Genomic DNA, 16167 nt, shown 5'->3' with positions numbered 1-16167 from the left:
AGACAAATTCAGTTATTTTAATGACAAATAACGAAAATTATGATAACGACACCTGGGTTGTTAATAGATATAAGTTTACATGTTAATATCAATTCGTTCCAGGAAACTCTTAAAATAAATAAAAAACTGCATTTCCACAAAAACGAGTGAATCGCTTGTGATTCTTTAACACTTTTCCGAGAAACATTTTCCTTTCTCAAGGAGAACACGGTAGTAGTGTATTAAGACGTCATCATATTTACATCGTAAAACGTGAACCTACTAAAAGTCTGTCAACGGAGATGACAAGAAAAACTCTTCGTCTTATTTATTTAAATATTGAGAAAGTCCACAGAGCTTTTCGCCTGCTATCTTCTTTTCTGTTTATACAGTAGCTTTGAGCTTGCTCGTGTTGGAATTAAGTCTAATGCACAGGATGAACAAACTGTAAGGAATCTTGTAAACGATGATCTTTCAGTAAGGATTGCCGTCATCTCTTGTTTCTTGAGTCTCTGTTGATTGTCGCCCCAGCACTGTTGCTCTTCTCTGTTTTTATTGGCTGTTCTCCACTGGCCGAGGACCTGGCTAGGAGGTTGGGCACGGAATGAGTTTTGATGGCGGGAAATCGCACGCGACGCTCTAAATAAGGAATGAACAAACCGGACATACGGGCTTCACGATAATGGAACAAACTGGGACACGCTACTACATGAAGTACATGCCTGTTCAATATTTCCCGCAGGGTCATTGGATAGCAGGGTGGGTGGGGGGGGGGGGGGAGGGAAGGGTGGCGTCCCTCCAACTTGTGCTGGACCATAGTTGGTAGATTATGCGAGATGTGAAAATCATGACAAAATATGGCTTAACCCTGGCATAAACTGTTTCTTTCCAAGCGCACCAAATATCGTTTGAGTGTGTCAACATCCCTTACGATCCATAATTTTCCGTGCTCTTTTACTTCATACTTTGACTTTTTGTTTTTTCATTTGATTGAGGAAAATAATTAACTTGAAGGGAAAATGCTCACCTGAAGATAAAGAATTTCTCCTTGGAGAAGGTCCTGCAGATGATGTTTGTTCCAGAGATTGAGAGAAGTGTGGACTCGACTAGAATATAATAAACAAAATTAGTCGAACAGCACACAGACATGGACTGTTACGGGAAAGATCGTACTTCGTTTTCTTGTTCTTCTCAATTTCCAAAATGTCCTCATTTCACGAACAACGAATAAACAGTTTACAACACTAAATTGTCGCGAACGAAAACTCGCAACTTGAAACCGTGAGCTTTACATTTATTGTAATCCATGGTCCATTGAAAATGTGTTGCAGCTGCATGAAAACTTGATAAGAAAATACAAATATATATATGTATAATTACAAACTTACTATGAGAGGGAGGGTGCGACCAGACAGCACCGCAGGGTCCATGTGCGGCAGACTGACGGGAGAACGATTACTTCTGATGAGAAATTAACACAACAGCAATTGAGAATTAAGAAAACATGTTCCTTGGAGCATCTTAAGAAAAGTAAGGTAGGTAAGTCTGCATACGAGCCAAGTGGCCCATCAGGCCGGCGCTTATCTCCGGTTTCTGTAGCATAAAGCGACTAGGAATATTTCTACTCCCCCCTGGATGGGATGCTAGTCCATCGCAGGGTTACCCCCCAGCATTTAATTCCCCGGTGCCCATTTATACACCTGGGTGGAGAGAGGCACTGTGAGAGTAAAGTATCTTGCCCAAGAACACATCAAAATGTCCCCGGCCAGGGCTCGAACCCGGACCGCTCGAGCTGGAGAAAAGTATTCTGACTACAAATATTTCAAACACTGTGACTCACTTGTGTGGCGAGGTTTTCTTGGTCCTGTTATCTGGCGAGTATTCCTTGCGGTCGGCCATGATGTTCTTCTCTTCATCCTCGTGTACAACAGCTTGTTTGTAAACCCAGCTAATGAACCAACCATAACCATAAAGGTGAGTGGTATTGATAGAAAGTTGCGATCAATTGGGTTGAATTAAACAGTTAGTCGTGGCAAACGCTTTCGAAAATCGACTCCTCGTAAACACTCGATAGTTTCCGGTAATCTTTGGTAACCTTAAGTATTGTTTACTAGTAAAATTCGCCAGAAGTCATTGCATATGCAATTTCTGTTCCTCTCGTCGTCCCTCCTCCAGCGCATATCGTTCAAAGAGCGTGATTTTCATTTACCTGTACGTCATTTGTTCTCTGTTGTGTTGTTCAGTGGCCGGTGATGTAGAACCCAGATGACTTGCCATGGCTTCACGAGCTGAAAAAAGAACAGAATTTATTCCACTTGAGAAGACAGAGGCAGCACTTACTTAAGTAGTTGCAACATTGGAACGTAATCATGTCATTCTGCATTTTTTAGAGTTTTATTGCTTTAACTCTGTAAATTAATAGTTACAAAGAACTCTAACAGGGTGCCCTAACCAATTAGGGCGCATACATTTTTTTTGCCCAATCAGATGCAAAACCAAAAGAAGTTATGAAACTAAATGCACCGATTGAATGTTTCCTAAACTACGAGTAGTCCCTCCTCTTTCGGTTAGTCCGTTGAACGTAACGCGAAGGAATACCGCGAAAAATTGAATTTCGCGCGGTCATTTTTTGTCTCTCAGTTTATTTACGGTCACGGTCGACGGACTGAGCGAAAGAGGGACTAATTGTGCTCTAAATGTTTTCCCGCGTTTGAAAGAAAATTGACAATCAATCAATCAATCAATCAATGTCGACAGTTCTCACCAGCAAAGTAATCCACTCTGTTTGGCGGCTGTCTTCTGGTGGGCGGTGGCTTTACATCCCGTAACTTATTAGTTTCCTCCAGCTTCTTGAATAGCGCCAGGCGCTTGGTAGGATCTTCATGAAATACAACGGTAGATGTTACGAGACTTATTAAAAAAGAGTTAAATAAGCAGGGGTAGTGGCACGGGTGGTGAAAAAGAAGATCAGCTACCTTACCTAGAAGCTTTTTCCTTCTCGCGGGATTATATTTCATCTTCTTCGCTCTTCTCATCATAAGCTCTGCAGTCTCAGAACTTCTGAACCCCCTTAAAAATAAGATATCTACTTTGAGACGTTTGTTAGGCTTCCTATAATGTAGTAGGTTTGACAGAGGTCTCATTTACCCCACACTCGAACAAATGGCTAAGATTCCATCCGAAAAATTCTAGATTGAAGACGCAGCAATAACAGAGATCCGTGTCAGTCTCTGATTGGATGTTACTTGCGCGGGAAAATTTAAAACCTAGAAACAACCAATCAGAGAATCTACACAGATCTACGTCATCAGAATGCAATGTTTCGGGTCGGGCTCCTCTATGGGTAGAATCACAGACATTTCCGAGTGGGAGAAGAATTCAACGCGCAAAGGGAAACCTCTTTTAACTCAACCTACAGCGTATGTTCCAGAGTTTCCCAAACTGTTAAAAACAGATGACACTGTCCCTGCAAGTCAAGTGAATTCTTACCACTCGTTGGTCAGCTCCTCCGCTCGATGCGACACGTGACTTTGCACTCCTGACGTCATCGACATCTGATCGTGATCTATGGTTGCCTTGCCGACAGGTAGTTGATTGACATCGGTGATCGGCGAATCTACTGAACGCCAGGCATGGCGGGGTCTTGGTGCCGTAGATTCGTTTGAGACATCTCTTTGGTAATCGGTTTTGGAATTCGTTTGGAGGAATGTCTGTATGTAAGGAAGAAAGGAACTTATGATAATAAGGGAACGTTTCGATAGTCTTTCTTCAGCAACATATTTCTCTATGCTATGAAGGACACTTATCAAACGATCCTTCTTTTCTACTATTCCAAAACAAAGGGAAATAGCAGGAAACGGAAGAAGTCTTCGGATTGTCTAGCAGACAGGAAAAAGTGTGTAAGTATTCTACAGCTTCTTATAGCCCCGGTAGTATAACATTTACAACAGCGAGGAAGTTGCAAGGAAATACACCCCTACCTTTGACGACTCCCCGGGTAGCTTTAACACCGGTCCCCTTCAACACAAAACATACAAATTCAAATCAATGCCTGTATCCACTCTGTGAGAACTCTAACGGTATTCAAATAATACGACATTCGGATGGTTATCCAAAACTCAATTAAAGAACAACAGAACTTGCCCTCTCTGCCTGTGAAACTCTACCTTACAAGTAAGCTCTCTTAACAGGGCTGATAAGACAACTTGCTCATAGGCTACTCAAAATCAAATAAATTTTGATTGGCCTAACGATGGGAAAACCAACAAAATGATGTCAAAACTGACAGCGCCAACAGTTACACGTAACTACTTTGACTTCTCCGCCTCTCAAACCTAGATTTTTGATTGGCCAAAAACAAAACCAACATAATGACGTTAATCTGAAAGCGCCAACAGCTGCACGTGACTACTTTGACTTCCATGCTTTTCAGACTAATCTGGTAAACATTTGGGCAAACAACAACGTCATTCACTGGCAACAAATGAGAGCGCTTCGCCCCAACTAAACACACGTTACCTTGAGGGGAGCTGTGGAGTTTCACTGGGTGTCCATCCCTGTTCCAAGGCGCTCTCGTCAAAATCAAACGTTGTCAGATCCACTTCTTCGTCGTAATCAAACTCTTCCTCCCCCTCGTCATCGTAGAACTGAGCTGCTCTCAGAGCTTCGTTCAGACGGCGGCGAACTCTCTGGCCACGGAAATGTGCCTGTTTGTGAAACGACAAATGTGATCGCAAAATTTTATCGACTATTGACGTGATGGAATACCTCAAAGATGTCTCAGTTTTTGTCTTACCTGTATTACAGTAGCTGCTGAATTTCGCCGTGGATCCCACGGCTCTACAGGTTGTCGTTGCAGTTGGGAACGAACTATGTAGCCCCGCCATGCTGCCTGAATGGTCACAGCTGCAGACCACTGTGGAAAAAAGAGATATTCTAGTTTATACAACGACTGTTACACTGAATTAAAAAAAGCTATTCGCTTTGCACGCTTTGCTCATCACTAGATTATTTCAATTGAGGCACCAGAGTCAGGCAAATCTTCATCGGAGCACTCGAAGAGATTTCATGTTTCATTCTCCAATCAAAACAAAGTGAGCGCTTCCGAGCATTCCGAAAGTTGTCACGTGAGCAGGACGCCAACACGACAAAACGTTACATAGCAATTTTAGTGACAAAAACGCGGGCTCAGGCAACAGATCCGGACGGAAAAAATGTCTTCCTTTGAAAGTGTTTGAAGATTAACCCACCTTGGCGGTGTTGACATCAATCAAATGTCTGATATACCATCCTCTCCACAGTGCCTGTATCTTGGTTGCAGCAACGTGCCGTTCTTTCCTATACATACAAAGCACAGTAATTCGTTTAATTAACGTTGAAAGCTGTGGTAACCTTTTTTCTCCATTTAGACTCCAAATTCTCGCTACGAAACTAATGTTAGCGAAGAAATTACTTCTATGGATCTAAACTAAATGACAAAACCATAGCTTCATCACAAACACTGAAGTATGTTTCCCAGGCATTAACAATTAAAAGTGACAAACAAACCAGGTTAACGTGAAAACTGTTTTGCCTTACAGTTTTTCAAAGACCCACATTGCAATCGGTTTTAATCTTTTTTCAATTTTTGTCCATCCGTATTTTCTCATATATTCGTTGTGTTAATGAAATGTTCCTTCGCTGCTTCAAGTGATTATTTTAATATTTCACTCAATTTGGTGGCCTTAAACTATTTGTCAAATGAACTCTCAAGCTTCCGTGACCATTACCATCATTAGCAATTTTTCAACTTACAGAGGATCCACAGAATCTCTTCTTCTTTGTTCGATGTCCTGGTCCACGCGTGATTCAGTTGTCTTTTGCTCAGTTGTGTTCACGTCTCGAGATCTCTCTTCCTTGACTACATGATGCAGACTATCTGGGCTGAAATTCTCATGTTCTAGCAGATGTTTCACCGCCAGTTGAAAGCGTTCTTGGTTGTGTTGACTCTGTTGTTAGTATTTAGTAGAAAGAAAAAACAACAGGAAACGGTCAAGAGTTCTACTGAAAGGCAGGTGATAAGTGACAGCTTACTGTACCTGTTATGAAATAACTAAACTTTGGATTAGTCAATCAATTTACAGCAAATGAATTATGTTGTCTTGTATTTCGTTGTATTTTACTGTATTGTGTTGTGTGATGTTATATTGTTTTATTGTGTTGTTTTCTTTTTTGTTCTTTTTTGTGTTGTTATGTTGTGTTGTTGTGTTGTGTTGTTTTATTTTGCAGTGTTGTATTTTGTTCTTGCGTTGTGTTTTGATTTGCTTTGTTTTGCTGTGCTGTGTTTTGTTGCATTTGGTTGTGTTGCATTTTGTTGCGTTGTGTTGTTTTTTTGCGTCGTTGTGTTTTGTTGTGTTGAGTTAACGAAGTTCCCTGTGAATCCTCAGCTATTTTGATGACGTTCTCGTGTAATTTACCTTTCACCAAAGAGCGCAGGCATTAAAAGGGAATTGATGTCAAACTCAGAGACAAGCCGGCATTTAATTTTAATTTAGCTGGCCCAGGTTTGCAAAAATAGCCGGATTTTTCTCATAGTGTTTTGCATTAGTGTATTTATTTGGTGGCGCGAAACAATAGTAAAAAATCCAACTACCTTTCCCGCCTAAACTAGTAAACAGTTGAGAATAAAAATAACCAGTCTTACCAATAAACTAAGTCTTGTTAAAACACGCTCCGGATCTCTTCCTTGTGTTTCCACACTGCTGTTGCAAAATACACGCAATGTTAGTGTTATCGAAGTCACTTTATGCAAGTGAAAACCTGAGACATGTATTTGAACTGTGGGATAAAGTTCTAAGGACAAGAGGGATCATCGCATTTTATGAACGTAATTTAGGCAGTTGCGAAAATACGCCTGAAAAAAAAAAATTCAGTCACTTTAAAATAACAAAGTAATAACAAAGAATGCGAAAGAACGACTCGCACCCACAGAGTCGATTAAACGCTGTTTTCCGTAGCATAGAAAGATAGAAAATGTCGCTCTTTCCACTAGTTCTCCATAGAGCTTCATAAAAATCCATGTTGAACTCACCTAACTTCCTTTTCATGCCTTGCACTTAAGGCATCTTGAGATTGGAGTTGTCTCTGGCACATGGCAATAAAAAGAACTTGATTTTTATCTGTGACCTGCAATGGAGATACAGAGGGTCCAGGTCACTTATCATAGCTAACCAAAGCATCAATATTCAGTCAGTGAAAGCTGGGTGATTTTACCTATTGGTCTCTCAGTAGTAAGCTTCTATGAAGCAATTTTTCTTACCTTGCTTTCCACGTGCATAACCTCGTCATCTAAGTTCCGAAGGTCTGGTAAGGCCTCTAGTATCAAAGCCCTGCAAATGTAATTTTAGATTTCACAACAATTTCCTTTGACCTTTGTAAAGAGCAAAGAGGGGTACCCTGTGGGGGTCCCTTAGGACAGACAAAAAGGAAAATGCGTAAGTCGTTTTAGGAACCTGCCACTGACTTATGAGGAGGATAATAGCTTAGAAGTGGGTTTGTGAATATTACCGCGAGGCACAAATTAAGATCATATTTAAATCTTGTATTTCACGAGGTAATACAATAAGGAAATGTGTCACTGACTGCTTGCACCTGATATTTGGAACGTCACGCAAAGCCCCTCTGCATCAGAGAGGCGTTGTGTGACACAATTCATAACCGCTTCTTACACGAATAAAAGACACGATTAATAATGCCATTGTTTACTTACCTACAGTTAGGATCTTCATACACAGGATTCCCTTCAACCTTCAGTGTTCTAAGTCTGTTACAGCCTTGCAGACCAGGTACAAGACTGTCTGTGTCTAAAGGATGGAAATTCTATGGTCACACTGAGATGGCACTGATTGTTACTTATGACTTTTTACCCTAACTTTACGAAGGGAAAGAAGGTGAAACAAGAAAATTGAAAGTTAAAAACGTTTTATTAGTACACAAACAATTTAGTGAGGCGGGGGGTGGGGGTGGGGTAAAATAACCACTATTTTGCGTTCAAAGCTGACATAATAAGCTGACAAGGAACTGAAGTCTGACCATTCTTGTCTCTAGAGGCCACGCTCCTTTTGGTCAGCACCAAGAATCACGACTTCTGGCCGATTCCAACACTGGAAGTCCGCAATTCACGGACTTCCCGTCACTCTGCACATGCTCAGAATCAAGTCTGACAAATCTGATTGGTTCTGGTCTCATTCTATTGTGTTTGCAAAGCCAATCAGAACCGGAATCTCACTGGACCTGTCCAGAGGGCGTGATTCTTGGTGCTGACCAATAGGAGTGCAGCCTCTGGGGACAATGGCTAAAACTTGATAAAGGTGAGGCTTTGCGTGTCACCACTTCTTTGGTAAAGAAATGATAAATAATCGATGATACAAAGAAGACATGAGTAAGCTGAGTGGTGTTTTCTGTGTATTTCTTACTTTGTTACCTTGGTCATGAGACTGCTAACATGTATATTGTTACTGCGTCACTCAGAGTAAAACATTTATTTCATTGCAAAACATTGCTACAAAATGTTAGCAAAGCAGGGCTGCAGGTTTTCTACCTGATATTAGGTTGTTGCTGATATCCAAAGTCTCCAGCATGATAAAATTACCAAGAGGTGCTAACTGAAAAATGCTGCAAAGAAAAAATATTTAGTAATAAAAGTTACCTGTGAGATAATATCAAGATATCAAGTGCCCTGAACCCCCACCCCCACCTTGGATGTTTGGTGGCCTTGTGGATAATGCTTTAACACTCTGAAATAAGTGGTCTGGGCTGAGGACTGGCCAGGGTCATTCTGTCTCATATCCTTGGGCAAGATACTAAACTCACATATTGCCTCTCTCCACCATATCCAATTTTATCACAATGTGTGTCCAGATGAGTAGTGAAGGCAAAATTTGTTGCTCAACCAGACAAAATTGCCGAGGGAGAACTTTGACATTAAGCACCCCATTCCAAGACTCCAGTAGTATATAATTCTTTAGGCTCTTAAACCCTCTATTAGCATCACAAATCAGTGGAGTATCAAGTTGAACATTTTGTAGCTCTCACCTGTTCTGGCTAACACTGAGAGTCTGGAGCAAAGGCAGCCATGCTTTTGACAGGGGCTCCATGGAAGAAATGCTGTTGTCGTCAAGTTTCAACTCTCTCAAGAGGACTGTATTTACAAGGTGAGGAGGCTGTCATGGATGAAACCGTAAAATATAGCTAATGAGTTGGAGCAGAATTTGAGAGGTCATACAGTGTACACCCAGTTCTATGACAACAAAATCATAAAACATAAAAAAACACAAACTGTTTATCATACAAACTGCAAAAATTGATATCAACCTACTTCTTGCAAATTATTTGCCTGAAGGTTCAACGTCTGCAGCAGCATACAGTTTTCAATCTCAGTAATGCGAGCCAAGTGATTATGCGCAAGACTTAGGTGTTGTAGATTTCTGAGACAAGACAAACCCTGTAGAAAAAAAAACAAAATTAAGTAAGACAAACCGAAGAACTTTATTATATTTTTAGGTTACGTTAACAACTTTTTACATGCAGATATCATGCATTACTTATAAACTACCTTCAGAACACCATCCCCTCAACATAATTATGAACATCACTTGCTTGGACTTACCTTGGAGTTAATAAGTTGATTATTGTCCATGAACAATTGCTGCAGTTTGCTACAAGGTGTCAAATCTCCTATATGAATTAAAGGATTTATAAGCAACCTTAAAATTAAGATGAGAATTCAACATATTAATTATTAATAACTAAATAACATCTTGTATTTATTTGTTATCAACAAAAGCAGCATTTTTACCTATCCTTGTGATCTTGTTATTTGATAAGTCCAAAGAGACCACAGAATTACATCCTTCTAAACCATGGATGGATGCTAAATTATTGTTAGCTAGAGAAATTGTTTCCAGCTTTGGAAGATCTTTGCAGTTGATTGCTTCAATCTTGTTGTCCTGAAATGAATGAATGCACAAAGCATTCCTCTGCTCAATTACGACATTTAACTATTACCTTGTAAAACAGCTACCAGACCAAAGCTTAAGTTTGCTGCAAGTGAACTGCGATGCAAAATAATATTTTAGTCTTGACCAATACCCAAGGGGGTATGGGATTTTATCCATTACTTAGCTGATGGGTGAGAAACATTCTTGGATTTTCTAGTGACTGTGACATATAGGCCTTTTGGCAGGCCTGGAAAAAATATGTTCTTTGCACCTTGTGAAGAGTTATATAGTACACAGCTGAGAAGTAACTGAAGAGAGAAATACCAATTTATTATCTAGTAAATCGACAGCACTTGGAAACATAACATATTCTAAATCAATAATTTGCAAGTTTACTTTAGTTCGCATATCAAGTGGTCATTGCAAGCACTTTACCTTCACATGAAGTTCCTGTAATTCCTTACACTTGTCCAAACCTTCGACAGCCAGTAATCCACAGTGCTGAAGCATCAGTGACCTCACATCTGGACACTGACTAAGATTTTGCATACTACAGCTTGGAATGTCTCTTAGAGCAATGTACTTCACCTGGAATACCAAACCAGTTAACATTTCAATTTCCATTTATAGAACCCTGGATATTACCCTGTTCTAGACTAAATTATTTATAGACTGGCCCCTTTTCCGGTAAATTATACCCTGTTGTAGACCAAAACTGTCTGATTTCTATACCCTATCCGAGACTACACTGTCTGAAAACCATACCCATATGGCTTATGTATTGGAGCACCCCACTAACCCCCCCCCCCCCCCAAACACCCCAGGGCACAATAATCACATAGCAATACTTCAGAGTAAAAGAAACCAAATAAACTAATAAACATCCTACCCTGAAGAGAGGTATGTTAGGAGGCGAGGACATCAACAGCTGTTCCTCTGTTAAAATGGGAAGATGCTTACTAGCTGAAAACACTCTCCTGTTAAGAGAAAATCAAAACCAATTTATTTAGCCGTGATAAAGAGCAAGAGGAAAAAACTTCCATGTTTGTGGACCATGATATTTAGTTACCTTGGTCTAGACTTTGTTGCTACAGGATGAATTCTCTCCTCTACAGTGGATGTTGTGCTGGTGAAAAAACAAACAAACAAACACGCTCAACATTTGCATATTTTACACGGCTAAATATTGATTCTTTTCACCAATTTGTCCTCTTTGTTTGAGGTTAACAAGAACAAGGTAATGATAAATATCAAACGGAAGATAAATATTTCAATATTATTTATCATCTACCTCCAAGGAGTGTGTTCTTTGATCCACTGTAGTCGTCTTTCCTCTAGATCTTTTGTCAATGCCAAGCCACCCACTTTCTGTTCCAGTGCTTCTGTGTTATTTTCTGTCTTACTCTCATCTTGCTCCACTGATGTCTCCGTCTGCTCTGGTGGACTTGATTTATTTTGTGTAGTATTCATTTCAGCATCAATTTTAGATTTCTCTCTTTTTTGTAATTCCTTTCCTTTTTGTTTTCTGTCTTCTTCAACTCTCCTCTTCTCGATTTCTAATCTTTCTTTCTCTTCTTTCATTCTCTTCTCTTCATCTTTCCTTCTTCTTTGTTCTTCTTTCTGTTTTTCTTCCTCTTCTCTTCTTTTTCTCTCTTCTTCTTCTTTCTTTTTTTCTTCCAACTCCTTTTCTCTTCTTTCTTCTTCTCTCTTCCTATTTTCCTCTTCTACTCGTCTCTTTTCCTCTTCCATTTTTCGTTGTAGTTCTTCTGCTTCTCTTCGTTTGTCTTCTTCTTCCCTTTTCCTTCTCACCTCTTCCTGTTTTCTTTTCTCTTCCTCAATTCTCTTTTTCTCTTCTGTCTGTCTCTTTTCCTGCTCTCTGATTTGTTGTTCATCCTTCAATTTTCTTTCCTTCTCAGCTGCCTCTTGTTTCTTTCTTTCTTCCTCTTCTCTCCTCCTTTTCTCATTTTCCTCTTTCCTCTTCTTTTCATTTTCAAGCTTCTTTTTCTCTGCTTCCTCTCTCAATTTTCTTTCAACTCGTTCAATGCGATCCAGTTCCTCATTTGTCCTTTTTATTCTCTCCAACTTCTTAGCTTCCAGCAATGGTTGATACTGTTTTCTAATCCTAAATCAACAGATAAAATATTATCAACACTATAAAGTTTTTTTAATATTTCCTTTAAATTGACCATTTAAATCAGTTTAAGATAATTTCCAAGGAAATTAATTTTCATATACTTGAGATGGTCATACCTGAAGCCTCGGTAGAACTTTTGTAGTTTGGTTGCTGCAACTTCTTTTTTCTGATGTTGATATTCTGCCTCTTTTCGCTGTGGTGCAAGAACCAAACCACTTAACATTTTATAGTTATCCATTATCAGACAATCAAGAATAGAATTACATGGCATAACAGAGCTCAGCATATGTCAATTTTTTGTTTGTGAATAAAACATGCCATCATCACCTTACACCTTTGCATTTTTATCCAATAGCAATCTCACAAACGGAATATCAAGCCTCTGTTTCTGCCTATCTACTGATCTAATACAATCGTAAAATCTCATTTCACTGACTCAGATGTCTGAGAGAACCCTCTTAGGCGCCATCTCAGGAACAAAAATAACATGGGTACAGTCTTAACCAGATTGTAAAGATTGTAAGTGGAGGCTTCACATATTTTGCTTCATAATTTTCAATTAACTCATAATCTATGTACCTGTGTCTCAACAAATGCCTCATTCTGCTTCTTTCTTTCTTCTTCTAATGCCCTTATCTCAACCTATGGGAGAAAATAATTGGTCAACAAAATATTACTTTTGTGAGAAATGCTATCTAATTTTTTTCAGAAAACTCCTTTGTCTCCCATATTGACCAGTAGAGAGATCACTGATTGGAAACAAAAACATTATCATGTCACACAGGAAGGTAAATCGAAAATGCTAACTAACTAACTTTTGATTCATTATTTTATTTGGTATTTAACATTATTTTATTAGCTTATACTGCAGTTAGGTAGATGACTTTGATCTAACAGTAAAATTATAGCTGCATTGATTGTTCACCTGGAATTGTTCCTCTATTTGTTGTAATTTCTTTTCTTCTTCCTTTGCCTCTGCCTCAAGTTTAGATTGAAGAGCCTTTTAAATTACAAACAAAATTTTGTTACCTAGTTATAGATATTAACAAGGACAAAAGTGAAATGCACACCAGAGGAAAACATATGGAATTCTTCTTTACGAAAATGACAGGTACCTAACAGCTTGCAGACTTTTTGTTTATCAACATCACATGCCAGGACTCAAAATTACGGCTGGTCAATGGACAACATCTGGCCAGAATGGTGACTTGACCAGCCAAAAACCTTCCCTCGCCAGTCATGTTGACCATATAATTGTAATATTCCATTTTTGGTTGATTGATTTGATTCACTTTTACGGTATTGTTCAGGCTCACAGTTTTTGTCAAGTTTTTTCCACATGAATTAGCATCATGCATGAAACATTATCCTCCCTTTGCACTTGACTTTGCTCATAACAAATCACATGAATACACATATTTGCACTGAAAATCTTGATTTTCCCTGGAGATTGTCTATTTCTGATATCTTTTAGTGTTTCAATAGTTTTCGATAGTGCAGCTGGTAAATCTTTATAAAAAATGAAATTATTAGTTGTATAAGAATAAATTCTTTGTAAAATTCTTCATAATTCCTCATTTCCAGAATATGACAGCTCTTTTCTTCATACCTTTTGTTCCTGGAGTAATTTCTTCTGTGCAGCCTCAAATTGCACCTGTCTCTGAAGACGAGCCTCTTTTTCTCTTACACGTCTTGCCTCCTCTTCTCGCCTTCTCTCCAGGTACCACTCATCTCTCTTTTGACTTTTTTCTGCTTGTTTTTCTTCTAAATCCTTCAACTGTTGTCGAGCAGTTTCCTCTAGGACTTGGATTTCTTCTATAATTCCTGACATCAGTTCATTACAAAAAATTAGTTAATTTTTAATAAAAAAAATGACTTTCAATCACCAAGTTGATTCAGGTATGTAGATGAGCATTAAAAATTAATCCTGGACCATTAAAATTAGTATTTATTGCCTGGTCTGATGATATCCAAGGCATATTGATTGTCTTCTTCATTGGTGTTTTCTTTGGCTAATTTTTCCCTTTCTTCTCTCAGCTCTGTTTCCTCAAGCTCTGCGAAAACCTAAAAAAAAATGTTCTCTTTAAAATAACGTTTCTTTCGGTAGTTGTCTTCCTGTCCCTTGTTAGTTATCGTCAACTAATATATAAACTGTCATCTCCTGTGACTGTGTAGTTAGATCTAGGCTTGATTCCCACTGTTCTCTCAGGTTCAGCCATGTTCCTCCCCAAGAAGAGAGGAGAATGAGCACAAGCTAATTTCCCCAAAACAGTGGCTGGTAATTGAGCCTAATTTAGATCCCTACCCACACATTTAAATTTTGTAGTATACATTTGAGAAAGATGTACAACTTAGATGTATTTCAGTTTCTTTATTCTACATGCATTGTGCTTGCTATGTCTATTGTTAAGAGCATTGTTACTATCAGTTCACCTGATCTCTCAGAGCAAGTGGATTTTCTTTGTATTCTTCACCAAGTTCTTCCTTTATTCTCTGTGAAAGCAAAGCTGCATCTTCTTTCACCAGGCTCTCTGTGAGGATGCAATATTTTATATAACAACACTAAACACTTGATCTTTAATTTAAGGTAATCTCAATCATTAATTTAACTTTGTCTTTTATTGATTTTAACATTTTATAAACAGCTTTGATATTACTATATGTAACCTATAACATACCTGAAGGTAATTTTTCCAGGATAATTTCACATTCTTTCACTTCCTCCTCAGCACCTTCTGTTCTTGACTGCAAGAGTCTCAAATATTCCTGAATTGAATCTGGTAGAGCATTCTCCTGAGACTAAGTATATCAGAGGAAGGAAAAATCAGATACGGGTCATAGGTTACTCGTCCTAATGATATATTATCGATCTCAGACTTCTCTTGAAATAGATTTTTTTTCAGGCCATTGCATGCACCATTGGTTTCAATCATGGATTCAAAAAAGTGATCATGTGATCACAAATTTCATGATTGTTTGATGAGTGAATATTTCCTGCTAATTCCTGCCGTTTGCAAGTTTGTCGAGTTTTGCACTTTCTCTGTCACACAAAGCTACATGGCTCTAGAAAGTAGCATTACATGACAGAGAGATGGCCAGAATTGGATTAATACCTTTAGTTGACAGAGTAAGTGGTTGATTTTGGAATCTTTTGAAAGGAATTGGAAGAATAACCCAGCAGAGTGGCTGAGATTATAAGGTAGATGGTGATTTTTGTTGGCAGCCTGGTACTTTTGAAATAACCCTGATAGAATGATACAATTTGTATGCCTAATTATAAAGTATAGGCTCTCAGGAAATGTTTCTCGACTGAATGCTAAATGACTTCCCTGCAAAGAAAGTGAGGTTATGCCAAAAACATCTATACAATTAGCTTACAAAAATCCAATCTCCATGCAAAAAATACCATGGGGAGGTTTTGGACCTGCATATGAAGAAGTCGTAATAATGATAAAAATAACATTAATTAATTTAACCCCGTAGAGCACGCATAATTAACACTACAACACTTATTTCTCTAATGTACCCCTGACTAAGTAATAAGCCTAAAACTTTTACTTGGAAATGCAAGTTTCGACGTTTTATAGAACTATATAGTAACCTTACACAGATGTTTACACGAAACTGCAGATCTAGCAGGCTATGAGATGACTACAGTTTGCTGCATCTTGCTACAGTGTGAATTAAAATATTAAATCTAAATCTGACAGAGTAAATTTCATAAAGTTCTGTGAAAACTAAGTTTATTATTAGGGCTTACATGGTCTGTTTTCACAGTGCTAGTTGAGGTGTTGTCTTCCACATCTTCAATCTGCGAACTGTCATCCCCAAGGGCTTCCAGTTCCCGCTGAATTTCTGCTTCGATGTCTGCTTCATCGTCATCTAAGATGCAAGTCATCTCCTCTTAACTAAAACCATTCTTGTTTAGGTATCTAATCATTTCTTTAATTTTTTCTTAGAAGACAAAAAGAGCTTGGTTGCATCAAAACAGTCTCTTCGCGACCAAAATGGCGCGCTTGATACTACATGACGAAGTTTTCTCTTACGCGGATACCGCTGTGGTCATCTTGGCTTGGG

General features: G+C 38.7%; 1 protein-coding gene across 5 annotated transcripts; it reads right to left on the bottom strand.

The window, feature by feature from the left end:
- On the bottom strand, window positions 1-16155 carry LOC145489855 (leucine-rich repeat- and IQ domain-containing protein 1-like). 5 transcript variants are annotated; one of them, XM_081468920.1, is made up of 34 exons: window positions 15851-16154; window positions 14769-14889; window positions 14524-14621; window positions 14046-14154; window positions 13700-13914; window positions 13016-13090; window positions 12670-12732; window positions 12207-12283; window positions 11248-12078; window positions 11026-11082; window positions 10846-10933; window positions 10392-10544; window positions 9815-9965; window positions 9626-9693; window positions 9335-9460; window positions 9052-9179; window positions 8558-8631; window positions 7727-7820; window positions 7277-7346; window positions 7049-7143; window positions 6662-6719; window positions 5773-5966; window positions 5229-5316; window positions 4775-4894; window positions 4498-4685; window positions 3960-3996; window positions 3469-3689; window positions 2960-3048; window positions 2744-2857; window positions 2189-2267; window positions 1820-1927; window positions 1368-1440; window positions 1007-1085; window positions 1-618 (listed from the first exon to the last, which is right to left on the bottom strand). In XM_081468920.1, exons 1-34 carry the CDS (start codon window positions 15986-15988, stop codon window positions 470-472), a joined length of 4428 nt encoding a protein of 1475 aa, XP_081325046.1. In that variant the 5' UTR covers window positions 15989-16154; the 3' UTR covers window positions 1-469. The 5 variants fall into 5 exon arrangements, with proteins under 5 accessions (XP_081325046.1, XP_081325047.1, XP_081325043.1 ...); XM_081468921.1 differs by having other exon boundaries at window positions 6662-6716; XM_081468917.1 differs by having other exon boundaries at window positions 2744-3048; window positions 15851-16155.
- Between the last annotated feature and the right edge of the window lie 12 nt (window positions 16156-16167).

The sequence above is a fragment of the Orbicella franksi genome, chromosome 6 (assembly GCF_964199315.1).
Source record: "Orbicella franksi chromosome 6, jaOrbFran1.1, whole genome shotgun sequence".
In the NCBI taxonomy this organism is placed as follows: Eukaryota; Metazoa; Cnidaria; class Anthozoa; order Scleractinia; family Merulinidae; genus Orbicella; species Orbicella franksi.
Note: the sequence above shows the minus strand (reverse complement) of the source record. Positions and strands in the feature narration are given on the sequence as shown.